Source organism: Elephas maximus, chromosome 21 (assembly GCF_024166365.1).
Source record: "Elephas maximus indicus isolate mEleMax1 chromosome 21, mEleMax1 primary haplotype, whole genome shotgun sequence".
NCBI lineage: Eukaryota > Metazoa > Chordata > Mammalia > Proboscidea > Elephantidae > Elephas > Elephas maximus.
The window spans coordinates 39,876,546-39,904,508 of NC_064839.1; the positions used below are offsets into that span (position 1 = coordinate 39,876,546).

Consider the following 27,963-nt stretch of genomic DNA (forward strand, 5'->3'; position numbering starts at 1 on the left):
ACCGTCAGGACCCACCAGCCAGGGAACAGGCAGGGCCACATCACAGGAGAACCACGGAGGCTGCTGAGAATCATGGAAGAAGGACAAGATTTCCCATAGACAGAGGCAGAGCAGGGCCTGCGGCCAATATCTCACATTCTTCTTCCTATAGGTGCCAAGTTTCCTAGGAGCGTCCTAATAGATGCCACTCACCCAAGAACAATGCAAAGGCTTCTCTTTTTCCATCTTTGGACATATGACTGCAGGGCCAGAGCCAGGACAGGAGGAAGCTGGGGGCCTCTTTTCCGTTTTAGCTCAAGCATGGCCACAAGCCACAAGAGGAGCTCCCTGACCCTGGAGGAAACTGGCCTTCAGGAGGCAAAGCCCTCCGTCCACTCCCAAGAATAGGGGAAAGGATCTTAGCATGAGGGCACTGAGGCACCAGGTCCTACAGGCAGGGCCAGGCTCTGACTCCAAGCTCAGGCAGCTTCTTTTCACACAGTTAACAGGAGGAGCTCCTGGCCCATATGGTGGGGCAGAGCCACCGTACAAAGCATTGTGGGGAATGTGGGGCCTGCGCTGGGGGGAGGGAGGGCGTTTACCCAGGGAGGACCACCGTGAAAGCGGCAACAACCTGGCAAAGGCTGAGAAATACCCTGGAGGGCGCCTTAAAGCAACTTCCTTAACCTACCCTGCCAGGAAGCACCTGCAGGCCTTGAACTGGTTTGAGGGCCTGTTTTATACTACTACTTTGTTCCCTCCTCTCACTCCTGGTAGGTCTCACCTTTCCCACACTGAACCATGCCTCCGCCCATGGCAAGGGCCTGAGCGACCATCCCTGCTGCCTGGCCTGAGGTCCACAGTGCCACAGCTCAGCTGACCTGGCCGGTTCTCCCCAGGTGGGCAGTACCTCAGGTTTCTCCTTGAATGCCAACCCCTCCTCCTGTCCCCTGACTTAGCCCCTTTTCCTTCTTTCTCCCCTCTCTCTGCCTCTCCTGAGCTTCTCCATCTGGGAGGCAGGGTGGCTGCGGAGGGGCCTGGGGCCTAATCGGCTAAGATGTCTGGACTAGAAAGATCCACAGATTGGCTGGGGTTTGGGGGAACAGATTGAAGTTGGGAGGCCGGGCCACCCCTGGGGCCCAAATGGAGTCTGAGGAGGAAATGCAAGAGGGCTGCCTGAAGGTAGATCACAAGACCCTAAGGCAGCCTCCCCTCCCCTATGAGGTGTGGCTAGAGGGTGGGGGCAGGCAGAGCAGCCCCTCAGAAACTAGGTAAAGCAGGGACCCAGAGGCCCCGGGGGTCATGTGGCCAGCCAGGCAGAGCCGTTCTTCGACTTTAACTCTGGTGAATGAGGACGGTGGGTGGGAAAAGTGGCCCCTCTCCCATAGGCCAGTCCCAGAGAACCCAACTCTTCAGTAAATGTGTCCCCTCCCCACAAGAAGCCATAGCACTCCCAGGCCCCAGTGCCATCCACAGATCCTCGAAGTCAAGGACAACTGGGCTGGAGACCTCTTCCAAAAGCCTCTGACAGGAAAACAGTTTGGCAGTTCCTCAAAAAGTTAAACATAGAATTACTGTTCAAAAAAAGCCATAATCCCTTTCAGCAAGTTGTTACCAACTCAAGGCAGCCCCGTTTGTTAGAGCAGAACTGCTCCTTAGGGTTTTCTTGGCTGTAATTTTTATGGAAGCAGATTGCCAGGCCTTTCTCCCACATTGTTCCTGGGTGGGTTTGAACCACCAACGTCTAGGTTAGTAGTCTAGCACCAACCGTTTGTGCCACTCAGGGACCAGAATTACCATATGACCTAGCAATTCCACTCTTGGATATGTACCCGAAGAACTGAAAGCAGGTTCTTGTCCACCAGTGTTCACTGCAGCAGTATTCACAATAGCCAAAAGGTAGAAGCAACCCAAGTGTCCATCAACACATAAATAGATAAACAAAGTGTAGTATATCCATACACCAAAAAAAGAACACAGAATAACCCTAAGAAAAAAACCAAACGTGTAGAGTCAGTTCCAACTCACGGTGACCTCATATGTTTCAGAGCAGAACTGTACTCCATAGGGTTTTTAATAGCTGTGATTTTTTGGAAGTAGATGCAAGCTCTGATACATGCTACCACATGGATGAACCTTAAAAACATGGTAATGCTGAGTGAAACAAGCCAGACACAAAAGGACAAATACTGTGTGATCTCATTTATATGAAATACATAGAATAGGCAAATGCATAGAGACAGAAGGTAGGTTAGAGGTGACTAGGGGCTGGGAGGAGGAGGAATGGGATTTATTGCTTAATGCCTACAGAGTTTCTGCTGGGGTGCACAACACAGTGAATGTCATTAATGGTCTGAGTTGTACATTTAAAATATGGTTAAAATGGCAAATTTTGTTATAAACAATTTACCACAGTTACAAAAAAAAAGCCTGTGCCAAACAGCTCCACCCACCAGGCAACAGGGAGGCTGGCTTGCTTCAGAGTCAGGAATCCAGCTCACTCACTCACCCCAAACCCTCCTGTCCAGCACTGCCCCCGGGGTCTCCAGGACTTTTTCTTGTTGTGTTTTGAAGAAATTTCAATGAAAGCCAGAAAACATGTGGAGCAAGAGCAATGCGGGTGCTCTGCTCCAGGCAGCAGTGTTGCCCCAGCCAGGAAGATGGGAGGTAGGATGACCTCATCGATTCAGAGGTTTAGAGCTGGGTACAATTTCAGGCCCCAACCAGCTCCTTCTCTTTAGAAGTGATGAGTCTGAAGCCCAGATGTGAAGTGTTCAAGGTCACACAACTAGAAGCAGGGCTGCAACCAGACCCTGGATCCCACTACCTGGCCAGAGCCCCTCTATTAAATCACAGCATCACTGGGTGACTTTGAAAGGAAAAGGGAAGTCTGAAAGGCGATTTTAACACAAATTAAGTCAATTCTAAAAGCTAGGCGTATTTGGAGAGGGTCATAGACTACTCACATCATTAAGGAGAAGAGAGATTTAAAAGCTGGTTAAAGACCAAACTTAATGGTCTGACTGAGACTAGAGGAATCCCGGCAGCCATGGTCCCCAGACCTTCTGTTGGCACAGGACAGGAACCATCCCCGAAGACAACTCATCAGACATGAAAGGGACTGGTCAGCGGGTGGGAGAGAGACGCTGATGAAGAGTGAGCTAATTATATCAGGCGGACACTTGAGATTGTGTTGGCAACTCTTGTCTGGAGGGGGGATGGGAGGATAGAGAGAGAGAGAAGCCGGCAAAATTGTCACGAAAAGAGAGACTGAAAGGGCTGACTCAAGAAGGGGAGAGCAAGTGGGAGTAGGGAGTGAGATGTATGTAAACTTATATGTGACAGACTGATTGGATTTGTAAACGTTCACTTGAAGCTTAATAAAAGTTAATAAAAAAAAAAAAAAAAAAGCTGGTTAAATAGGAATAATAAAAAATATCCACAGGGACAATGTTTTAAAAAAGAGGACTTCAGGGTCTCAACAAGTCCCAGGCCCTGGTGGGTAGGGCAAGGCCCTCACAGTCCTCCTTCCCAAGGCCCCCGAACCTGGCTCTGGAGAGCCTCACAGAGGTAGAAACCAGGTCAGCTCCATCACCCGCCTGTCCCACAGGCACAAAAGAGCCACCAAGGAAATGATAGTGTCTGTTGACCTCTGCCAGGAACTGGAGACCCTCCCACTGCTCTGGCAGGGGAAAATTCTAGGCAGCTGCAAAAACAGTTGCTCATCCCTAAGCCCTTTTGCAGGCAGAGCTCGCAGTTGGTGTTTGAGGTTCTGGCAACGGAGCCTCTTTCGCAGAGGAGACCAAGCATCGGGCTGGGCAGGGGCAGCAGGTGGGTGTCTGAGGACAAGTGTGTACAGAGTCCTGAAAAGGGTTGGTGAGGGTGGGTAGCTGGGGGTGGAGAGGGGTCCCACAGCACACACATGGCATGTATCGACATACACTAATCCCGTCACCTGACTTTTGGGTAAACGACTTGGGGTTTTGGGGGGATACATACCCGCAAGAGTCCCTGGGTGGCACAATTGCTTAACGCACCCAGCTACTAACTGAAAGTGTGGAGGTTGGACTCCACCCAGAGGCACCTCGGGATAGAGGCCTGGTGATCTACTTTTGAAAAATCAGCCATTGAAAATACCATGAAGCACAGTTCTACTCTGACACACGTGGGGTCGCCATGAGTCAGAACTGACTCAACAGCAACTTGTTTTCTATCCCTGAGGCCACTGAGCAGGCCGGTATCCAGAACCTCCCATTTTTTAGATGTAGAGACAAAGTCCAAGAGGTTCAGTGACGTGCCCAGTACCCCAGAAGGAGAGACATAACCAGGTCTCATGAGTATCTCCTGCTCCAGGCTAGCTCACCTCCCAGTTATATCCGCCTTCTTTTCCTTCCCGGGACTCCTTTTCCCACACCCTTCAGGACATGCTGGAACTTTCCATCTGTCCACCTCCTCCCTCACCACCCCTTGGCCACAGTTCTCCAACACACACACACACACACACACGTGTGCACGCAGGCCTGCCTGCCCCACACCTCTGCATGGCTCACCATGAGGCCTTGCTGAATAGTGACCAGCAGCGTCTGGACCTCATCCAGGTACTTCCAGGATGGGTGGTTCTTGAGCAGCACATCCTGTACTGACTCAGTGGCACTGAGACTCACCAAGACCCACAGGTACCGCAGCTCCTGCTCACTCACCTGGGCCCTCTGCTGTGGGGACAGGAGAAATCATGGAAACCTCCAGGCACAGGCCTCTCTGCTCTGACCCACTTGCTTTGATACCGCACCACCCCCCCGCCCCAGGACTTGTCCCTGCCTAGGGAGCCAACCTGAGGGCTGCAGACGCACTGGAAGGGCCTGTCCACTGTGGACGGCAGGAAACCCTGGGCCTGGGCCTGGGCCAAGGGGCAGGGGAGCCCTTGGCAACATGACATGTGCCAAGACCAATGTGCCTCAGTGACGCCCCCATGTCCAGGGGTCTCCCCAGCCCAGAAGGGATCCTCACCAGCCTTGTGATGTTGGCGACTCGGAGCACCGCCTCATAAGGCACACTGATCCTGTAGTTGATGGGAAAGTTGTATTTCTGGGAAGGTGGAAAGGACAAAACTCGAGGTGAGAGGCAGAAATGGCTGAGACAGGCTCCTCCAACCTCCCAGACAAACTCTGATGCAGGAGGAGAGGCCCTGAGGACCAGCAGCCCTTCCATGGCAGAGCTGGCTGCCAACTGGGGGATGAAGACAGCTCTTTCCTCTGGGACACGGAAGGCCGGAACAAAATACTCAAGTTCTTGTTATGGCTGAAGCTTCAGGCCAGGTGGTAAGAATGTATTACTTCAAGGAAGACTTATTTTCTTTTGCAGATGGTAAAAATGTTCTTAAAATTGATTGTGGTGATGGTTGCACATACCTGTGAATATACTAAAAGCCCTTGTATTGTACACTTTAAATGGGCGAATTATATACTATGTGAATTCTATCTCAATAAAGCTTTTTTTTTAAGGAACCACTGAAATGTACAATTAAAAATGGCTAAAAAAAGGGGGGGGGGGGGCGGGGAAGAGGGAGAAGAACTTACAGAGCCAGGCAGGCTTCTCCACCTTACAAAGGGAGCTGAACATTCCAATTTCTAGGCCTTTACCGCCCCTGCTAATAAGTGCCTGGGGTTCCCCAATCAATTCTGGAGTCCATTCCTGAGTCAGAGTGAGTGCCATGTGGAAGTGGGATCAAAGGTCAGAGCAGGTAGGAGATGGGGGAGGGCCTTGTTAAGTGCAGACAGACTGGGCGTGTGTACAGATCAGGTATGTGTACTGAAGGCAGAGAAAGGGCCATGATAAGCTCAGGGCTAACACAGGTCCAAGGGGGACCTGAGTGTTCCGGATACAATGCCAAATGAGCCCTGGGACTGGGGAACAGGGACACAGTTGGAGCTCAGGTGATTACCATGTACTGCAGCCGGTTTTTGTACTGCAGCTTGTCCCGCAGGTAGCCTGTGAAGGTGCACTCCTCTCCCTGGGTCAATGGCCACACCTCCAAGCCCTCGTTCCCCAAGGCCATGCCAAGGAGGATGCCGACATCTGTGGAGCACAGACAACAAGAGTGTGTGAGCAACGCCGTGCACGTTGCCCCTCACCTGCAGAGCACACAAAACAGTCACAACTTCCTCGGGTTACAAGCACTCATGGGAGAGGCAGTGATGGAGGCACAGAGCCCCAAGGAGCCCTTCTCACCAGGAGTGCTTTCCCAGGGGTCTGAGATGTCCAGCAGAGTCCCCCAGGCTCCTTCTCACTCCTGTCCCTGAGGCAGGCATGTCCCCCCTCCCATTCCTGCTCCCTGAGTGAGCACAGCCCCTCCACTCCTGTCCCCTGGATGAGCACAGCCCCCAATTCCTGTACCTGGGGCAGGCCTGGCCCCCCGACTCCTGTCCCTGAGGTGGGCATAGCCTCCATCAGCCCTGCATCTAGGAAATGACATGTTTTCAAATCCTGTAGCTGGACTTCCCATCCAGGGATTCAGGAGGCATGGCTTCTAGTTCCAACTTTACAAATGACTCTATTGACCCAAGCCATTTTCTTCCCTGCTCTACCTGACTACTAGCATCTCTCTCAGTTAAATGTTCCAGATGATTCAGAACAGCCCTTCCAGCTGGCTCATTCTGGGTTGCTGAGGGAATGGGTCTCACACAAGCTGTTTCCCTCTCCCTGCCCCATCCTGAACTATTACCAGCCTTTACCACTGGGAGTCGCTGTGACTCCAAAAACAGCCTTTGTGATTTCTAAGGAGCCCAAGGGAATTGGAAAGACAAAAAAATATGAGAGAATTTGCAACAAATACAGGACAAGGGCTAAGTTGACAAAGGGCAGAAAGAACAAAATATCAATAGGCAAGAGACGCATCCAAAAAATCAACCTCACTAGTAAAAAAGATACACGAAGTAAAATTAAATCAGACGTCATGGACAATGTTTTATTTCATTTTAACAATACTTGACACTGGCAGCGTAAGTGGGCAGGTGCTCTCATCCTGCAAAGCAACTTGGCAATTTTTGTTATTAATGGACTTAGTAATGTCCACACCCTTTGATTCGCTAAGCCTTAAAAATGTCTACACCCTTTCGCCTACTAAACTTACTTCTAGGAACAAATCTTAAGACGAAAAAGAGACGGACATAGTTAAAAGTCTTATGGACAAAGACTTACACTGAGGCATTATTTCATAATAGGGAAAACCTGTCAATGACCTACATGCTCAGTAATCAAGAATGTGGTCAATAAAAACCACATTGTTAAAGAATGTTTATGATAGGCTTATATGAAGGAGATAAACTTCTGATATGCTTAGTAAAGTTTTTTTTTTTTTTTTAAAGCATGCTTCAACACCCTGTATCTGCATACATGGCTTGAATTCTGTTAAATATATACATGGGCACATAGAAAATGTGGCAGAAAGAAATGCTCTACATCTCTGGAGATGTTTATATTCTTCATATTTTTCAGAACATTTTTATGTGCTACAATCAATATTTATTATTGCTATAGCCCAAAGCAATAATTATTCTTTTTTTATACAAAAATAGAACAATAATGCTAACATTGTGAATGTACTAAATGCCAGTGAATTGCAGACTTTAAAGTGGTTAATTTTATGTTCTGTGAATTTTGCCTCAATTAAAAAATAATTAGATGAATAAAACAGTTGGGAGCTCCCAGGAGGAGCCAGGGAGGCTGAGTCATCGCCCTGGCCCACCCCTGTCTTTGTGAGTGGGAACTACTGACTGGACTTTTCCCATTCACTTCCCTGGCACTTCTCCTAGCCTGGGCCACACTACCTGTCCACCGTCACTTCCCCTGCTTCCTTCTCTGAACACACCCTGCTCAGTCCTCCCCACCACAGCCTTTGTTCCTGCTGGGCCCCTCACCAGGAACACCCTCACCTAACTCAAATCCCCAGGTCTACTTGAGCCCTGTGCCCGTATGGATTCCAGCTGGCCAGCCCATCCCCTTCGAGGAATCCTGGCAATCACGCTTTTTGCAAGGTTGCAAGTTTGCAAGATCTTGGAAGGCAGGACCATGTCTCCCATTTCGTTCCCCTCTTTCCCTCAGTGCCCCACATAGTATCGGGACAAGGGAACAGATAAATGCGAGAGAACCTGCGTTTTCTCGTTCCACTTCTGGTTACTTGTATCTTATCTCCAAGTCATACACCTTCTGAGTTTGGTACCCCTACAGATCAAGACTATTCCTGCCTCTGGGCTTTTGCTGATGCTTTGCCCCCATGCCCTGGGCATCCTCTCACACTGCTGACCTCCTTAGAGCCCTTGCCCAAGACTCCCCTCCCCAGGGTCTCCCTTGCCCTCATGGCCCGCACATATGTCTCCAGCACCATCTACTGACATGCATCCAAAACCCCCGGAGAGGCACCAATAGCCACACCCACCCCAGGGTGTCTGATTCGGAGGTCTGGGGTCTGGGGCCCGAGAATTTGCATTTCTAATAAGTTCCTAGGTGAAGTTGGTGGTGCTGCTCGTCAGGGGACCACACTTTGAGCACCACTGACCTAGAGTGATGATTCCAAGAGCCACATCTGGTCCACAGAGAATTCACACAGAAATTCCAATTTCCATCTTTTCTTTAAAATCACTGTCTCCACCCTGGGTCTTCCTTCCCATATGGAAGTCACCGAACAGCCCAAAGCACCCACTGCAGCCCACTCTACTGCCACATGCTACCCCTGCTGCCCTTGTCTGTGGCCCTGGCCTGGGGACTCCGGGGTGCCGCCTTGTAGCCAGGGGCTGTACCCTAGAGCAAGCGATGCCTCCCAGCCTGGCCCTGGTGGGCACACCACTGCCTCAGAAGCCCTCCATCACGGATGATCAGTCTTCCCCAAACTGGGCAGCCTTTCTCCAAGTCAGCAACCCTAGTACCATTTCTAATTTTAAGCTTCTTTTCCGCTGCCTCCAACACTTATCTCTCTGCTTTTAATTTTGCTCCATTATAGTGAGGAAGGGGCAGAGGGGACCTGGGTACACCTCTCCCACATGTCCTGGGACCCTGATACTCTCACAAGGCCCCCTCCCTGGCTGGCCACACTCAAGGAAACAGGGAATCCTCTCCCTGCCCACCTCTGCTCTCACAGTACTTACAGTGCCAACAAGTCTGAGAAGGTGAGATGCTGCCACCTGCCCCAGCCCCATGACCACCTGTTAGCTGTGCCCACCCAGCCTAAGACCCATCCACCCAGCACGCCTGTCTGGGAGCCTGGGGTCAGCTGGAGACAGGGCAGGGGGCAGAGAAACAGGCCAACAAACAAGTGACCAGTTGTGGGCTGCATGGCCACAGCCTCAGGGCCACTCCTCACCCCCAGACTCTGCTCCTGGGGGGCCGCACAGCCAGTGAGGCTCCGGACCCCAGAAAGGGGGCTCGTCTTGCCCCTCTTCCTCTCCAGAAGTAAGAGACCCGCACAGACAGAACAGGAGGCTGAAAAAAGATCAAGGTAGATAAGGAGCTGCCTTCCTAGCTGGGGTGGGGTGGTACACACAAATGAGGGTCACCCACTGCCCCTACCCCAGCAGAGGCCAATCCTAAGCCAGCCCTTTTCCAGCCCCTCTGGTGGCCCCTGCCCTTGATCTGTAACTCCTCCCTCTCCCTTGCCCCCCTCCCCAGTCTTTACAAGTTCAAAGATCCTGCCTTCTCACGTCTACATTCCTTTGCATTCTCTCCTCCACCTCCAGAACTGACCCTTGTTCCCTCCTGCCCACACCTTTGCAACAGCGACTCCTACAAGCACCAGCGGCTTGATCTTCCAGAAGCAGGGTAACTTCCAATCACATCCCTACCCCAGCTCAAGAACCTTCCAGGGCTCCCTATTACCTAGGGAATTATGTACATACTCCTCACCCTGGCACTCAAGGCCTTGGCAATCTGGGCCCAAGCCAGCTCTCCAGCCAAGCCTCCCTCTGTCCGACCACTGGGCCTTTGCCCACAGTTTCCTCTACCTGGAACAGTGTCCTTGCCACCCTACGTCTGTCTACCCATATGAACCCTGCCCCACCTTTGAAACCGTTCCAGGTGGTGCCTCTCCTGGGCTGTCCACGCCCCCCTCCACCACCCTAAGGACCTTGAGGCCTCCAGAACACAGGGTCTGGGTTCTTCCATCCGTTCTGAGTGCCCTGACCCTTTGCCATATCCCCACCAGGGCCAGGTATGGGGAACAGAGGAAGAAGACAGACAAGGTCCTTGTTGTCATGGCAGTGACTTTCCAGTGGGCATGTGGGAGGCACCAGAAAAATGTGCTGAATTCAAGTCAAATTGAATCTTGGAGTCTGAGGGGATCTTGATCTGGCCTCTCACCCAGAAGGCTTGAGAAGCTTCCAGATCCCTTCTTTTAAATTCTCATTTTCAAGGTATTTTTCTTTTTACCAACAACACTTATCTCTCTGCTTTTAATTTTTCTCCACTGTAGGGAGAAGGGGGCAGAGGGGACCTGGATACACCTCTCCCACATGTCCCAGGGCCCTGACACTCTCACAAGGCCCCCTTCCTGGCTGGCCACACCCAAGGATACAGGGAATCCTCTCTCTGCCCACCTCTGCTCTCACAGTACAGTGCCAACAAGTCTGAGAAGGTGAGATGACCACCCTGTTGGCTGTGCCCACCCAGTGTAAGACCCACCCACCCAGCATGCCTGTCTGGGACCCTGGGGTCAGCTGGAGACAGCACAGGGGGCAGGCGTCCCAGAGGAAGGCTGCAGTTAAGCTGGGAAGCATCTCAACTTCTCAACAGCAAGAATGCCCCGGTTGTCATGGTGATGGCAGAGCCCAGCTCTGGGCCAAGGCCTCCTGGGGCTGGTCCTCATGGACACCCAGTACTCACAGTGCAGCCAAGCATGTCCCCGGGGCATGATGGTGCGTTGGGTCCCTCAGAGAGCAGAGGCAGCTGTCGCCGACGCTGGGTCCACAGAGGTCCAAGTGGGGGCTACATGGCCTCGGGTCAGCAAAGGTGGCCACAGAGGAGGAGCTGAGTGTCTGGGCAGGTGCTTCTTGGGCCAGCACCCCACCCTTATCTGCCGGGCAGTGAGGAGGGCAGGCAGGGGGCAGCGGCTGCCAGTCCCATCACAGCCCAGGAACAGGTCTGAGACAAGCGGCCTTGGGGTCTTCCCTCCCGAGAAGCAGAGTCCCCTGCAGGCCCCTTGGAATCTGGGGCTGGATTGCGATTCCTCCTCTGCAGCTGCTCAGTGTGAGAAATCTGGCTCTGGGGAGAGAGGAGGAGAGAAACCGATTATGTAAGAACAGAGCTGCCACTCAGCCATCTCAGCTCACGAGGAGAACCTGCTGTGCACTGGGCACCCACAGCCTCCCCGGTGCCAACGGGGAAGGCCAGGGGTGCCAGCCCACCCTGGCAGCCTGGCTACTCAGGGTCACAGCCTCACAAGCGAGAGGTGACTTTAGAACAGCAAGACGGCAGCACCAGCCCAGAAGTGAGTTATGATGACACGGGATGGGACAGAACAAAAGGAGGATCCAGGAATGAATGAGCTGTGCAGGTTAAATCAAGGGAAGTTTCTCGAAGGAGGTGAGTTTAAAGGGTAAAGTACATGAGCCCTGGTGGCGCAATGGTTAATAGCTCGGCTGCTAACTGAAAGGCCAGTTGTTCTCGGGCCCGCCCAGGAGCTCCATGGGAGAAAGACCCGGTGATATGCTCCCGTAAAGATTATGGGTTCCTGTAAAGAAACCCTACGGGGCAGCTCTACTCTGTTTTATAAAGTCGCTATGAGTCACAATCGACTCGACGGTACCTAACAACAAGGTCAGTGACTCAGGCTGTAGGGCAGGTTTAAAAAGCAGAAGTGGACCACTCACCCTTCCATCCACCTTCAGGCTTAGTCCTACCCTCATATTATCCCAAATCTGCTCTCCCTATTAATAGGGTTGCCAGACAAAATACTGGGACACCCAGTTAATTTTGAATTTCAGGTAAACAACAAATACTTTTAGTATAAATATGTCACAAATAGTTTTTCAGTATAAGTATATCCTAAATAGTGCATGGGCAATACTTATACTGAAAAGCTATTTCTTGTTTACTGCAATTCAAAATTAACCATTTGTCCTGTATTTTTCTTGCTAAATCTGGCAACCCTATGATAATAATGAAGGTAGCTCTTTCTGAGTTCTCATTACTATATGTTAGGCCCAGGGCTAAGGCCTTTACGTTTGTTGAATCCTCACAAAAATTTTATGGGACCATAAAATCTCATTTTATCAATGAGAAATCGAGGCCCAGAAAGGGTAAGAGACTTGTCCACGGTCACACAGTTTATAGAAAGTGCAGCAGGAATTCAAACCCGGCCTGCTGGATGGAGACCACCCACATGCCCACAGGAGTCCAGGAGCTTTTACCAGCCAGGCACTGGGCTCAGCACTCACACACAGTCATCTCATCTATCCCTCACTTGACTCTGCATGATACAGACCATTGTCCTCATGTAACAGATGGGGAAACTGCGGCTCAGAGAGGTTATGTAGGCTAGCAGCAAAGCCAGCTCTGAAATTCAGTCTCTGACTTGTCTCTGTTCCATCCCTCTCCCCTTTCCTTCTGGTTGGGGGAAATGGCCACAGGTAGATGGCATAAAAGGAAAGTAGGTATGATTTGGGGGTCTTCTCCACTGTGGTATCCATGGCATCCCCCATAGAATGCACCAGAAGTGCTGGCCCTGACCCTCAGGGGTTCCAGCACAGGCAAGCAGAGCCTTACCCAGAGAACACAGGTGTGTTTGCACTTACTGCCTGTGTGAAGTCAACCCGGAATCAGTCAGTATCTGGACAGGGCAGGAGGGCTCTCAGCCTAAGCCACCACCTGCTGCTCCTCCTCCCCCCGTCTCTCCCTGTGATTTCCCTGTTACAGTTTCACTAGGAACACGAACTTAACTTTAACTTTTTGTTGTACTTAGTATTTTGTTTTTCTTGGTTTTGTTGTTGTGGTTGCATTCTGTCGAGTTGGTTCCGAGTCACAGCGACCTCACATGACAGAGTAGAACTGCCCCATAGGGTTTTCTTGGCTGTAATCTTCACAGAAGCAGATCGCTAGGTCTTTCTCCCACGGAGCTGCTAGATAGGTTTAAACTACCAGTCTTCTGGTTAGCAGTTGAGCACTTATCCTAGGCACCACCAGGGCTCCTTTTTATTGAGGTATAATTTACACGTAGTAAAATTTACCTTTTTAGCATATAATTCTAGGAGTTTTGACAAATGCATTCAGTCACATAACTACTACAATAATCAAGATATGAAACGTTGCTATCCCAATCAAAAAATGGGCAAGGGACTTGAATAGGCATTTTTCCAAAGAAGATATGCAAATGGCCAATAAGCACATGAAAACATGTTCAACACCATTAGTTGCTAGGGAAACACACTTCACACCCACTATAATAAAGAAAAATGGAAAATAACAAGTATTGGTGAGTGTCTTAGGCTAGGTTCTCTAGGGAAGCAAAAACAGTGAAGAGTGTATATATAGAGAGAGAGAGACAGAAAGAGATTTATCTAAAGGAAATGGCTCATGAGGTTGTACAGGCTGGCAAGTCCCAAGCCTGTGGCTTAGGTGTCAGACAGAAGGCTTTTCCTGACTCACATAGCTGCAGAGAGTGATGAATCCAAGATCAGCAGGTAAAACGGCAGGCTGCTGGCTCACAGGCCGAGGAGGCCAATGAATCCCAAGATCGGCAGGTAATGCCACAGGCTCAGGTCCCAAGAACCAGAGGTCAGATGATGACATGCCAGATGCAGGATCCAGAGCTAGCAAAAGCCAGCAAGCTTTGCCAGAACATCCATATATATTGGATGCAGACCACACTCCTGAGGAAACTTCCCTTTCAACTGATTGGCTGATTATCTCAGATCATATCATGGAGGTAATTACATTATATCACAAAATGGAGGATAACTACATCATTACATAACTGCCAAATGACACCATTACATAACTGGCAAACTACTTCATTACATAACTGCCAAACCACTGTGAATCATGGCCCATCCAAGTTGACACACAACCTTAACCATCACAGTGAGGATGTAGAGAAATTCAAACCCTTGTATATTGCTGGTAGGAATGTAAAATGGTACCAAACAAAAACCAAATCCATTGCCATCATGTTGATTCCAACTCACAACAACCCTATAAGACAGAGTAGAACTGCCCCATAGGGTTTCCAAGGCTGTAAATCTTTACGGAAGCAGACAGCCACATCTTTCTCCCACAGAGCAGCTGGCGGGCTTGGACTACCATCCTTTCAGTTAGCAGCCAAGTGTTTAGCCACTGCGCCATCAGGACTCCTTGTAAAATGGTGCAACCACTGTGGCTGCTTAGTGGTTCCTCAACAAGTTAAAAACATAGAATTATCATAGGAACCTGCAATTCCATTCTTAGGTCAATAATCAAGAGAAATGAAAATAGGAATTCAAACAAATGTATGCACATACATGTTCACAGCAGCACTATTCACAATAGTCAAAAGGTGGAAACAACCCAAAAGGCTATCAACAGATGAATGGATAAACAAATCATGCTATTACAATGGACTATTATTTGGTAATACAAAGGAATTAAGTGTTGAGATATGCTACAAGGTTCCCTGGTCCTCCACTGGTAGCTGTGCTGTGCACAGGACCATGGATCCCACAGTCGGAGCCTCCCGCCCCCCATTCACACCCAGAATTGAGTGCTTTGGCGTGTCAATAACCCACAAAACTCTCTCCACAACCTCCTCGGTCCAAAATCTCCCAGGATGCCTCCACTCCATGCTGAACCCCACCACGCACCCTGGACCACCAGACCCTGATGGAGAAGCCAAGACAGTGACAGATGAGGTCACAGTCACTGTCATGCCACACCAGAATCCTGAACCTGGGTACCATCAGTGGTCCCACCGCTTGAGCCTCACTGAAACCCCAGAAATGGGGAGAATGTGTGAAAGCCTGAGGGGTGTGCAAAGTGAGAGTCACCTGATAGCACAGGAGCCAAGCATGGGGGGCAGCGGGAGCCTACCTGCAGCTAGGAAACCAGGCCTGCTCACAGAGGACAGACACAGACACTCCCCAAAACCTCAGGGTCACTCCCAGCCAAATGAGGCCCAATCATTCCTGGGAGGGCCCAGGGCATCTCTCTCTCTCTTTCAGGGGTAGGGGTGGGGGTGAATGAAGAGTTTCAAATATGGCCCCCCAAGACAGTCATTGGGAAGCTCATACAGGAAAAAGTAGTGCAAAAAAGTAAAAGTTTGGGGAGAGCAAGCTAGCTGAAAGCAAATGTAGAAGTAAACAACACGTGAAGAAAGGAGGTAAGGAAGACTATGCAACCTAGAGAAGAAAAACAACCTTATCAACAGAAGACACCGGGACCAACTAAGTCACAATCAAGGACTTATCAATACTAACCAAACAGGCTCAAAGAGCTCCAACATGTACAAAAGAAGGGACACTAAAACTCAGCTTTGCTCGGAGTCATAACCAGAGCCAACTGGGTCATATGTCACAGACTGGGAAGCAGTGGGTTGCAGCAGCTCGCCCAGGCTTACTCCCAGGTCCTAGAGATGTTGCTAACTCAGTCATACATTGCAGACTGGGACTAGGAAGTGATTCAGTGAGCTAGGAAGCAGTGGGCTGCGGCAGCTCGCCTGGGCTTACTCTTAGTTCACTCCTGACCCAACACATGTTGCTTTGGCCATACGTTGGGAGCTAAGGGATAATAAGCCTTGTGCTCAAGAGACGTGACAGAGATCCACAAGAGATTCTCCGAGATCGAGGCTGATCTGACATCCGAGCTATCGACAACGGCGTAGTCAAGAGTTGCCCCGGACCAGAAAACAACAATGCCCGAAGAGCGTCCTCATTTGCCATAAGCTTGCTTGCTTTCCGTCTCCTTCCCCCTGGTGAATTGAGATCTCTGGCGTCCAGGGTAGCCAAGAACCTGTGTGCCTAATAACTAATAAAGACATTGTGGAAAGACACAAATTGTTTGGAGTAGTCATTGCGACTCCCTCCTCACGACAAAGTTGGCACGTTATTCTACAAGATTCAGTGGTGAACAGCATCTTCAAAGGCAGAGCAAGTAACCAGTACTAGGAGGACAAGGAGTCAGCAGGGTTCAGGTGTATGGGGAGGGAGGGGGTGAAACAGATACACCATCCATGGTAGGAAGTCAACAGATAAAAAAGCAGCCACATAGACCTGTTATTCAGACATAGCAAAGTCAATACAAAAAATAAATAAATAAAACTTTTTTAAAAAGTTGTAAGTCTTGTGTCTGGGGAGCAGAAAATGGGGAGAAGTGAACAGGTAAAGCCAGCTGTTTTTTTTTTTTTTACTACGTAAATGGCATTTGGACATAATACGATGTCTTAACACTTTTTTTTTCATTGTGCCTTAAGTGAAAGTTTACAAATCACGTCAGTCCCTCATACAAAAACTTATACTCTCCCCCTAACGAGACAGCACATTCCTCCTCTCCACCCCGTAACCCCATGTCCATTCAGCCAGCTCCTGTCCCCCTCTTCCTTCCCATCTTGCCTCCAGACAGGAGGTGTCCATATAGTCTCATGTGTCTACTCCAGCCAAGAAGCTTCCTCCTCATCGGTATCTGTTTTATAATCCAGTCCAATCCCTGTCTGAAGAGTTGGCTTCAGGAATGGTTCCAGTCTTGGAGCCAGCTGGTTTTTATCACCCCATATTGAATTATTTGATTCTTTAATTTAGGTGCAGCTATAACTTTGATAAATCATAAAAATGAAGTTTAGGGAGAGGAATTTCTGCATGGGGTCCATGACGCATGTTTATCTTGGTTGGGCTGCAAGGACCCGCTCACCCTGGGACTTCAGTGGTCTCTCCTTTCCGAAGTACCTGCTTTGGCTCCTCTTCCCTGCCTAGGAACCAAGACCACTCCCCCTACCCAGGCAGGGAGCAATGGGACCCAGACTGGAATCCTACACCCCAGGCCTGAAGAGGAGATGCAATTTAATGTTCAGCACACACGCAAGCCAGTGAAAGACCCCCAAGAGCCTACTCTATCAGTTAGCTGTGTAACAAACCAATCCAAATTTTAGTTGCTGTAAACATCAATTATTTATTATTTTTCATTAGTCCACAGGTTGGATGGGAGGCTCTGCTGATCTAGGCTGGGCTTGCTCATGTGGTTGGCTGGCATGGGGCAGGGTGGTCCCAACTGGGGTGACTCATCCTCCAGCAGGCTAGCCTGGGCTTGTTCTCCTGGCAGAGGCAGGGTCCCAAGAAAGAGAGTGAAAGTATCAAGGCCTCAGGCTCAGAATAATCACATCACTTCCTTCACATTCTATTGGTTAAAGCAGATTCAAGAGGTGGAAGAATAGACTACGTCTTTCGGTGCAACCAGGTGCTGTTGAGGCAATTCTGACTCATGGTGACCCCATGAGTGTCAGAGCCGAATTGAGCTCTACAGGTTTTTCAGTGGCTGATTTTTCAGAAACAGATCACCAGATCTTTCTTCCGAGGACTTCTGGGTGGACTCAGACCTCCAATCTTTCAGTCAGAATATAAGAGCGTTAATCATTTGCACCACCCAGGGACTTCTCTCAGTGGAAGGAGTTGCAAAATATCATTGAAAAGTGCATAGACGGGGGAGGTGTGAAGAACTGGGGCCACTTTTGCAACCAATCCATTACATCCACCCAGAGCATTCTTGTCCCCATGGTGGCCAGGCCTGACCTAACAGGCCCAAGGGACAGAGCACTGGATCACCTGCTCCAGCCTTACCACTTCTCTGTAAACAGGGCAGAGCCAGAAGAAGGGCCTCAGAGCCATTCCATACAACTCCCACATCCTAGAGATAAGGACACAGGGGCTCACGGGGAAGAGAGCTGGTACAAGTCCACACAGCCATCAGGCCACGAACCCCATTCTCTTCCTGTGAATCAAGCCACTCTGCCCTTTAGAAAGCGAGAAGATGAAGTCTTGATACATGCTCCGATATGGACGGAGCTGGAAGACATTTTGCTGAGTGAAATAAGTCAATCATAAAAGAACAAATATTGTATGATCTTACTTATATAAAAAGACAAGAAAAAGCAAATGTATAGAAAACAAAATTTATTAGTGGTTACCAGGGGCGGGAGAAAGGGGGAAAGGGAGGGTTAATGGTGATGGAAATATCGTGTTGATTAAGGGTAGGGTTGCATAGCTGATTCCTGTAATTGCTGTCACTAAGTTGTACACGTGTAAAAAGTTGTGTGATAGATATATTTATAAAAACGATAAAAAAAAAAAAGAGCTGCTGAGGCTGCTTATGTACAACCAAAAACCTCATGGGATTTGGTTCTTTGGTTTGGAGGTTTAGGGTCATGGTTTCATGGGATATCCCAGTTAATTGGCCAAATAACACATTCAGTGCTTTTTTCTACCTCCTAGTTTGATGCTTACTGCCTGGGTCTTAAAAGCTTACAAGTGGTCATTCAAGGCACAACAACTGGTCTGTGTTCACCTGGAGCAAAACAGGAAGGAGGAGAGTCAGCAAGAGGAGGAGGATATGGAATGTGTGGCTAATTGCCTCCATAAACAACTGCCTCTTTTGCCATGAAACCAAAAGAACTGAATGATGCCCAGCTACCATTATGGAACATTTTGATCAAAGATTCCACAGAATAATCCTGATCAAAAGGGGGTAAATGCAGAACAGAATTTCAAATTCTCATGAACTCCAGACTTCCTGGAGCCATGAAGGTTGGATGAAACCCTGAAACTATTGCCCTGAGATAACCTTTAAACCCTAAACCAAAAATACACCCTGAAGTCTTCTTAAAATCAAATAATTAGTTTAACTAGTAAAAAATTTCTGCCTTGAGCATTATGCCCTTTTAAGATCTATAAGGGATCAAAGTGACAACAGCAACTCCAAAGATTACATAGGAACCTTAGGGGGCAGAGAGTTTATGTTAATGGGGGAGGAACAACTCAGAAAAGGAGGGTGAGAATGGTTACACAACTCAAAGAATATAATCAATATGACTGGTACATACAGAAACTGCTGAATTGGTGTATGTTTTGCTGCATATACTCTGAACAAGAAAAGCAAAATAAAAAAATTATATTTAAAAAAACAGAATGTGGGGAGGGACAACAACAAAGCAGCCAAAAGAAGTGAGTTACAATGTTCTATATAAGGAGGTGAGAGAGAAACTGGACTGAGTTGAGGCCACAGAAAGAGTGAGACAAAAAATAGCAGAAAGAGAACCTATTTGTTCTAGGTAGTTCCATTAGCCCAGAATCTATACTTCTAGGTAATATTTTACCCACCACCCCAGTTCTACCAGTGGAAATAGGATCCCAGACCTGGGACACATGCATAATGCAGGACCCACACTCAAGATGTCCATCTCTTCAGAGAGGTAGCCTGTGTCAGGCTCTGGCTAGCAACCTTGCTTCCCATTCAGTAAAATCTCATCTGCAAAAGAGTCTATATTTCTCCCCCCTTGAATCTGAGCTTGGTTGTAACTTGTTTTGACCAAGGGGACAGGCTTACGCATCGGGGCTTGCCCTCTCTCTGCCAGGAAAGCTTCTCATGTAAATAAGTCTGGGCCAGCCTCCTGGACCCCACACATCTGTCAGTTTGTCATACTACGATGGTCTGCAGGTTGCTGTGATGCTGGAAGCTATGCTACCAATATTTAAATACCAGCACCGTCACCCATAGTGGGCAGGTTTCAGTGGAGCTTCCAGACTAGGACAGACTAGGAAGAAGGACCTGGCAGTCTACTTTAGAAAAAATTGGCCAGTGAAACTCTTAAGAATTGCAGTGGAACATTGCCTGGTATAGTGTCAAAAGATGAGTCCCTCAGATTGGAAGGCACTCAAAATACAACTGGGGAAGAGCTGCCTCCTCAAAGTGGAGTCAACCTTAATGACATGGAGACAGTCAAGTTTTTGGAACCTTCATTTGCTGATGTGGCATGACTCAAAATAAGAAGAAACAGCTGCAAATCAGAATATAGAATGTATGAAATATGAATCTAGGAAAATTGGAAGTCATCAAAAATGAAATGGATATCTTAGGCATTAGTGAGCTGAAATGGACTGGTATTGGCCATTTTGAATTGGACAATCATATGATCTACTCTACTGGGAATGACAAGTTGAAGAAGAATGGTGTCACATTCATCGTCAAAAAGGACATTTCAATATCTGTCCTGAAGTACAACACTGTCAGTGATAGGATAATATTCATCATTTACAAGGAAGATCAGTTAATACGACTATGATTCAAATTTACCCACCAACCACTAAGGCCAAAACTGAGGAAATTAAGATTTTTACCAACTTCTGCAGTCTGAAATTGACCAAACACGCAATCAAGATGCAATGATAATTACTAGCGATTGGAATGCGAAAGTTGGAAACAAAGAAGAAGGATCGGTAGTTGGAAAATATGGCCTTGGTGAAAGAAACAATGCCAGAGATAGCACGATAGAATTTTGCAAGACCAACAACTTCTTCACTGCAAATGTCTCTTCTCAACAATATAAACAGCGACTATACACATGGACCTCACCAGAAGGAATACATAGGAGTCAACTTGACTACATCTGCGGAAAGAGACAATGGAGAAGCTCAATATCATCTGTCAAAACAAGGCCAGGGGCCAACTGCAGAACAGACCATCAATTGTTCATATGGAAGTTCAAGTTGAAGCTCAAGAAAATTAAAACAACCCCATGAGAGCCAAAATACAACCTTGAGAATATTCCACCTGAATTTAGAGACCATCTCAAGAACAGATTTGATGCACTGAACACTAATGACTGAAGACCAGACGAGTGACATCAAGGACATCATACATGAAGAAAGCAAAAGGTTATTAAAAAGACAGGAAAGAAAGAAAAGACCAAAAGGGATGTCACGAGAGACTCTGAAACTTGCTCTTGAACATAGAGTAGCTAAAGCAAAAGGAAGAAATGATGAAGTAAAAGATCTGAACAGAAGATTTCAAAGGGCAAATAGAAGAGACAAAATAAAGCATTATAATGAAATGTGCAATGACCTGAAGTTAGAAAACCAAAAGGGAAAAACATGCTCGGCATTTCTCAAGCTGGATGAACTGAAGAAAAAATTCAAGCCATGAGTTGCAATACTGAAGGATTCTACAGAGAAAGTACTGAATGATGCAGGAAGCATCAAAAGAAGATGGAAGGAATACACAAAATCACTGTACCAAAAAGAATTGGTCAACTTTCAACTATTTCAGGAGATAGCATATGATCAAGAACTGATGGTATTGAAGGAAGAAGTCCAAGCTGTACTGGAAGGAATGACGAAAAACAAGACTCCAGAAATTGACAGAATACCAACTGAGATGTTTCAACAAACTGATGCAGCACTGGAGTTGCTCACTTGTCTATGTCAAGAAATTTGGAAGACAGCCACCTGGCCAACCAACTGGAAAAGATCCATATTAATGCCCATTCCAAAGAAAGGCAATTCAACAGAATGTGGAAATTATTGAACGATATCATTAATATCACACATGAGTAAAATTTTGCTAAAGATCATTCAAAAGCCATTGCAGCACTATATTGACAGGGAACTGCAGAAGTTCAAGCTGGATCAGAAGAGGATGTGGAATAAGGGATATCATTGCTGATATCAAACGGATCTTGGCTGAAAGCAGGGAATACCACAAAGATGTTTACCTGTTTTATTGACTTTGTAAAGGTATTTGACTGTGTAGATCATGACAAATTATGGATAACATTGCAAAGAATGGGACTTTCAGAAAACTAAATTGTGTTCGTGAGGAATCTGTACATAGACTAGGAGGCAGTCGCTCAAACAGAACAAGGGGATACTGCGTGTTTTAAAGTCAGGGAAGGTGTGCGTCAGGATTGTATTCTTTCACCATGCTTATTCAATCCGTATGCTGAGCAAATAATCTCGGCATCAGGATTGGACGAAGACTCATTAACAACCTGTCGTATGCAGGTGACACAACCTTGCTTGCAGAAAGTGAAGAGGACTTAAAGCACTTATTGATGAAGATCAAAGATTACAGCCTTCAGTATGGATTGGACTTTAATGGAAAGAAAACAAAAATCCTCACAATTGGACCAATAAGCAACATCATTATAAACAGAGAAAAGACTGAAGTTGTCAGGATTTCATCTTACTTGGATTCACAATCAAGACCCATGGAAGCAGCAGTCATAAGACCTCTTTAAAGTGCTGAAAAGCAAAGATGTCACTTTGAGGATTAAGGTGCACCAGTCCCAAGCCATGATATTTTCAAAAATCTCATATGCATTCGAAAGCTGAAGAGCAAATAAAGAAGACCAAGAAATTGACACCTTTGAATTCTGGTGTCGGTGAAGAATATCACTGACATACCATGGACTGCCAGAAAAATGAACAAATCTGTCTCGGAAGAAGTACAGCCAGAATGCTACTTAGAAGCAAAGACGGTGAAACTTCCTCTCATGTCCTTTGGACATGTTATCAGGAGGTACCAGTTCCTGGAGAAGGACATCGGGCTTAGTAAAGTAGAGGGTCAGCAAAAAAAGAGGAAGATCCTTGTGTTAGTCATCTAGTGCTGCTATAACAGAAATACCAAAAGTGCATGGTTTTAACAAAGAGAAATTTATTCTCTCACAGGCTAGTAGGCTAAATGCAGGGCGCCAGCTCCCGGGGAAGGCTTTCTCTCTGTGTCAGCTCTGAAAAAAGGTCCTTGTAATCAATCTTTCCCTGGTCCAGGAGCTTCTTAGAGCAGGGACTCCAGGTTCAAAGGACGTGCTATGTTCCCAGTGCTCCTTTCTTGGTGTTATGAGGTCCCTATATCTCTCGCTGGCTTCTCTCTTTTATATCTCAAAAGAGATTGGCTTAAAACACCATCTAATTTCGTAGATTGAGTCCTGGCTCATTACCATAACTGCCAATAATCCCATCTCATTAACATCATAGAGATAGGATTTACAACACCTAGGAAAATCACATCAGATGTCAAAATGGTGGACAATCACACTGGGAATCATGGCCTAGCCAAATTGATATGCATATTTTTGGGGGACAAAATTCAATCCATGACAACCCTCAGCAAGGTGGATTGAAACAATAGCTACAACAATGGGATCAAGCAAAGACTGTGAGGAATGCGCAGGTCTGGGCAGTGTTTCGTTCTTTTGTACATAAGGTTGCTATGAGTTGGAACCAATGGCACCTAACAACAACAAAAAGAGTTCTTCATGTATTCTTGAATCTAGACCCTTATCAGATATATGATTTGTAAATCTTTTCTCCCATTCCGAGGGCTGTCTTTTCACTTTCTTGATAATGTTCCTTAATGTACTAAAAGTTACTAATTTTGATGAAGTGCAATTATCTTTTTTTTTTTTTTGGTTGCTTGTGCTTTTAGTATTATATCTAAGAAGACACTGTCTAATCCAAAGTCAAGAAGACTTACATCTATGTCTTCTAAGAGTTCTGTAGTTCTAGCATTTATGTTTAGGTCTTTGATCTATTTTGAGTTAACATTTGTATACGGAATAAGGTAGAGGTCCAACTTCATTGTTTTGCATGTAGCTATCCAGTTTTTTTTTTATCCAGTTGTCCCAGCACCATTTGTTAAAAAAAAACTACTCTTTCCCCATTCTCTTTCTGGTCTTGGCACCCTTGCCAAAAATCAGTTGTTCATAGACACATGGATTTATTTCTGTACTCTCAATTGTAGCCCACTGATTCAATTCCATTGATTTATATGTTTATCTTTATGTCAATATCACTGGGCCTTGATCCCTGTAGTTTTATAGTAAGTTTTGCTCTCTTTGGTCTTTTAACTCTGTAATAGTTCCTTTTTTCTTTCTTTTTTTTTCTTTCTCTTTTCTTTACATGCATTTTGTTGAAGAAACTGGGGTCATTTGTCCTGTAACTTTTCACGTTCTGGATTTGGCAGATTGCATACTTGGGATGTCAATGAACATATTTCTTTATCTCTGTATTTCTAATACTTAGATTGAGAGGCTTGATTGGGCTCAGGTATAATTTTCAAGAAGGTGCTCTGTATTTCCCATTACATCACATCAGGAAGCACATAAATTCTGCTTTTCCACTTTAGTGAGCTAACGTCATAGTCTTCCGGCCTGCGTCACCCATTACAAGGTTCTCCATCAACCTCATACCTCTTGGTTTTAGCAGACATTGATCCAGTATTTCATCAGGAGGTGCAAAATAATGATTTTCTAATTCTATATTTTCTTTTTCATTTATTACTGTGATTCTTCCATAAAGCAGGACTTGCCCTCATCAATTTTCTTACTTTTAAATTTAGTCTGTGTAGGAAAAGCAGGATAAAAGCTTGATTCTTTCAGAATGAGTTGTTCCCTAGCATCCTCCAATGGTAACTAATGAAGATATTTTAGTATCACTTTGATTTCATGGATTTTTATGTATTTATAACATATGATTTATTATTTATGTATGTACGAAGTTAATTTTAAGTCAGATTTATTGACATAGAGCAATTTGCACTCTTTAAGTGTACAGTTTGATGAGTTCTGAAAGATATATATGTCACCACTACATTCAAGATATATGTATTAAAAAAAACCTTGCCGTCGAGTGGATTCCGACTCACAGTGACCCTATAGGACAGAGTAGAACTGCCCCATAGGGTTTCCAAGGAGTGGCTGGTGGATTTGAACTGCCGACATTTTGGTTAGCAGCTGGGCTTTTACCCACTATGTCACCAGGGCCCCATTCAAGATAAGGAATGCCCCTATCACCCCAAAAATTCCCTCATGACTCTTTGCAGTCAATCCTGTTCCCCAGCCTCTACCTCTGGCAATCACTGAACTAATTTCTGTCCCTAGAGTTTTACCTTTTCCAAAATGATATATAAATAGCATCATATACTGTGCTGCCATTTTTGTCCTGGTGTCTTTTACTCAGCAAATGTTTTTGGGATTCATCCACAGTACTGAATATATCAGTAGTCTGTTCCTTTTTATTGCTGAGTAGTATTTCACAGTGCCACAATTTGTTTATCAGTTGATAGATATTTGAGTCGCTTCCAGTTTTTGGTTTTTTTTTTTGCAATTATGAATAAAGCTGCTATACACATTTGTGAACAGGTCTTTGTGTGGACATGTTTTCATTTCCCTTGGGTAAATACCTAGGAGTAAGTTGCTGGGTCATTTGATAGCTGTAGATTTAACTATAAGAAACTGCCTAACTGTTTTCCAAAATGGCTGTGAGTTATTCTTTTTTCCGGTTCCAATTATTCCATCATTTGGCCCGGGGAGACTTCAAATAGGTGCCTGTCCTTTTGATAGGACATTAGTAGGCTTCACAGCTTTTGTGGCTCTTTTACCTTAGGATATAGTCCCACAAGGATGTACAGTCAAAATACCATGTGTTTCAGTTTGGTGGGGTTTTGTTGTTATTGTTTTTTCAATTTGGTTTTGATGTTTACAGATTATTTTGTTTTTGGCATTTTGAGGGTGTCATGGATTGAACTGTGTCCCCCAAAAATATACGTCAACTTGGTTAGGCCATGATTCCCAGTATTGTGTGGTCATCCTCCATTTTGTGATTTTCTTATGTGTTATAAATCATAATCTCTGCCTGTGGTTAAAGAGAATTAGGGTGGGATGTAACACCCTTGCTCAGGTCACATTCCTGATTCAATGTAAAGAAAAGTTTCCCTGGGGTATGGCCTGTACTACCTTTTATCTTACAAGAGATAAAAGGAAAGGGAAGCAAGCAGAGAGTTGGGGACCTCATACCACCAAGAAAGAAGTGCCAGGAGCAGAGCGTGTCCTCTGGACCTGGGGTTCCCGTGCAAGAAGCTCCTGGTGTAAAGGAAGATTGATGACAAGGGCCTTCTGTCAGAGCTGACACAGAGAGAAAGCCTTCCCCTGGAGCTGATGCCCTGAATTTGGACTTCTAGCCTACTAGACTGTGAGAAAATTAATTTCTCTTTTTTAAAGCCATTCACTTGTGGTATTTCTGTTATAGCAGCACTAGATGACTAAGACAGAGGGAGCCTTCTATAGGGTCACTAGGAGTCAGAATCGACTCAACGGCAACAGGTTTGGTTTGGTTTGGTTCAAGTAAGCACCTGTCCTTTTGATAGGAATCCAATCCTTTTAACTAGCTTCCTTGCTTTCAGGCAAGTCAGGATGTTCCAGGCTCATCGTGTCCATTTCCTACCTCAGACTCAAAATCAGTTAGTTTTCCAAGGAATCCTTATAGTGAGAAATGGTACTTAGTTACCACAGCCTGGATACTAGAGGTGTTTAATATTACAGATTGACATTACTTACAGGCCTTTTCAGGTGGATAGGCCTAGGAAATTAATATTTTTTAGCAAAAGAAAAATAAATCATCAACTCATAGATAAATTATTAGAATTACAGGGTTTCAACTTCTTTAGTTTATTATTTGCAGCTCTTTTTCTTATGCTAAAATTCTTATTCCTTAATGATATTTAAAATAATTATTTGCTCTACTGTAGTTTCAAAATAGTAACGCCAATGTTATAACTTAATAAGTCTGTACAGTTTAATATTTCTTTGAGGCTCTTTTTATCTTAGGATATATTCCCACTAGGGATATACATTTAAAGTGCCCTGTGTTCCAATTTGTTTGTTTTTCATCAATTTGGTTTTAGCTTTAATTCTTAGGGATTTTTTTCTTTTTGATATGCATTTGTCTTTTAATTATATAAATATTTACATCATTTCAAAGTAAAAATTATAGAACAAGGTCTGTTCAGAAAGGTCTAGCTTCCAGTCCCTGTCTTTTCCTCCATTCTCTCCCTCACCAATAAATAACCATTTTTATTAGTTTTTGGTTTATCCTTCTGTCTTAGTTACCTAGTGCTGCTATAACAGAAATATAAGTGGGAATTTATTAACGAAGAGAAATTTGTTCTCTCACAGTTTAAGAGGCTAAAAGTCCAAATTCAGGGTGTCAGCTCTAGAGGAAAGCTTTCTCTCTCTCTCTCAGCTCTGGGGGAAGGTCCTTGTCATCAGTCTTTCCCTAATGTGGGAGCTTCTCAGTGCAGGGATCCCGTGTCCAAAGGATGCACTTGGCTCCCAGTGCTGCTTTCTTGGTGGTATGAGGTTCCTCTCCCCTCTGTTCGATTCTGTCTTTCACATCTCAAAAGGAATTGACTCAAAATACAACCTAATTCTGTAGATTGAGTCCTGTCTCACTCACACAACTGCCTCTAACCCTACCTCATTAACATCATAGAGGTTAGGATTTACAACATGTAGGATAATCACATCACATCACAAAATGGTGGACAACCACACAACACTGCAACACTGAGAATCGTGGCCTAGCCAAGTTGACACACACCTCTGGGAGACACAGTTCAATCCATAACACCTTCCATTGTTCATTTTTTTTAATAGAAGCATTTTTTGGTATTTCCTCTCTTTTTATCTGTAAAAGATATCATACTACACATATTCTTTTCCACCTGCTTTTTAAAAGCTTTTTATTTTAAAACAATGCCAAACAAACATAGAGCTGAATGAATTATTGAGACAAACACACCCCTGTAACTACCACTGGGTAGAGAAATAGAACCCTGCCAGCTGCCCTAGAAACCCCTCCAGGTGCCCAACCCAATCATAACACCCCCCAAAAGTAACCACGCACTGACTGTTATGGCAATTGTCTTGTTGCATTTCTTTATGGCTTTATCACCAAGTATGTTTCCCCAGGCATTACAGCTTAGCTTTTCAGCTGTGTTCATTCTTTACATTTGATAGCGGTTAAGAGCTACAGCTACTAACCAAAAGTTCAGCAGTTTGAATCCACCAGGCGTTCCCTGGAAACCCTATGGGACAGTTCTACTCTGTCCTAAATGGTCGCTATGAGTCAGAATCAACTCAATGGCAATGGGTTTGGTTTGGGTTTTAAGTTTCTTTTAACCTACAGGTCTCCCCTGCATCCTACTCTCTTCCTT

At 46.0% G+C, this 27,963-nt stretch overlaps 1 protein-coding gene across 5 annotated transcripts in view; it reads right to left on the bottom strand.

The window, feature by feature from the left end:
- The window catches only part of IL34 (interleukin 34), a 74,296-nt gene that overhangs the window by 1,955 nt on the left and 44,378 nt on the right, over nt 1-27,963 (bottom strand). The window contains exons 1-5 of one of the 5 annotated variants that reach the window (XM_049863603.1): nt 10,849-11,074; nt 9,335-9,453; nt 5,921-6,054; nt 4,987-5,064; nt 4,530-4,691 (exon numbers count right to left, since the gene is read on the bottom strand). In XM_049863603.1, coding sequence (XP_049719560.1) covers nt 4,530-4,691; nt 4,987-5,064; nt 5,921-6,034 — 354 coding nt within the window. In that variant the 5' untranslated portion in view covers nt 6,035-6,054; nt 9,335-9,453; nt 10,849-11,074. Of the gene's footprint in view, nt 1-4,529; nt 4,692-4,986; nt 5,065-5,920; nt 6,055-9,334; nt 9,454-10,848; nt 11,227-27,963 lie in introns of those variants that run through there. The other 4 variants (XM_049863601.1, XM_049863600.1, XM_049863599.1 and 1 more) reach the window with 4 other exon arrangements.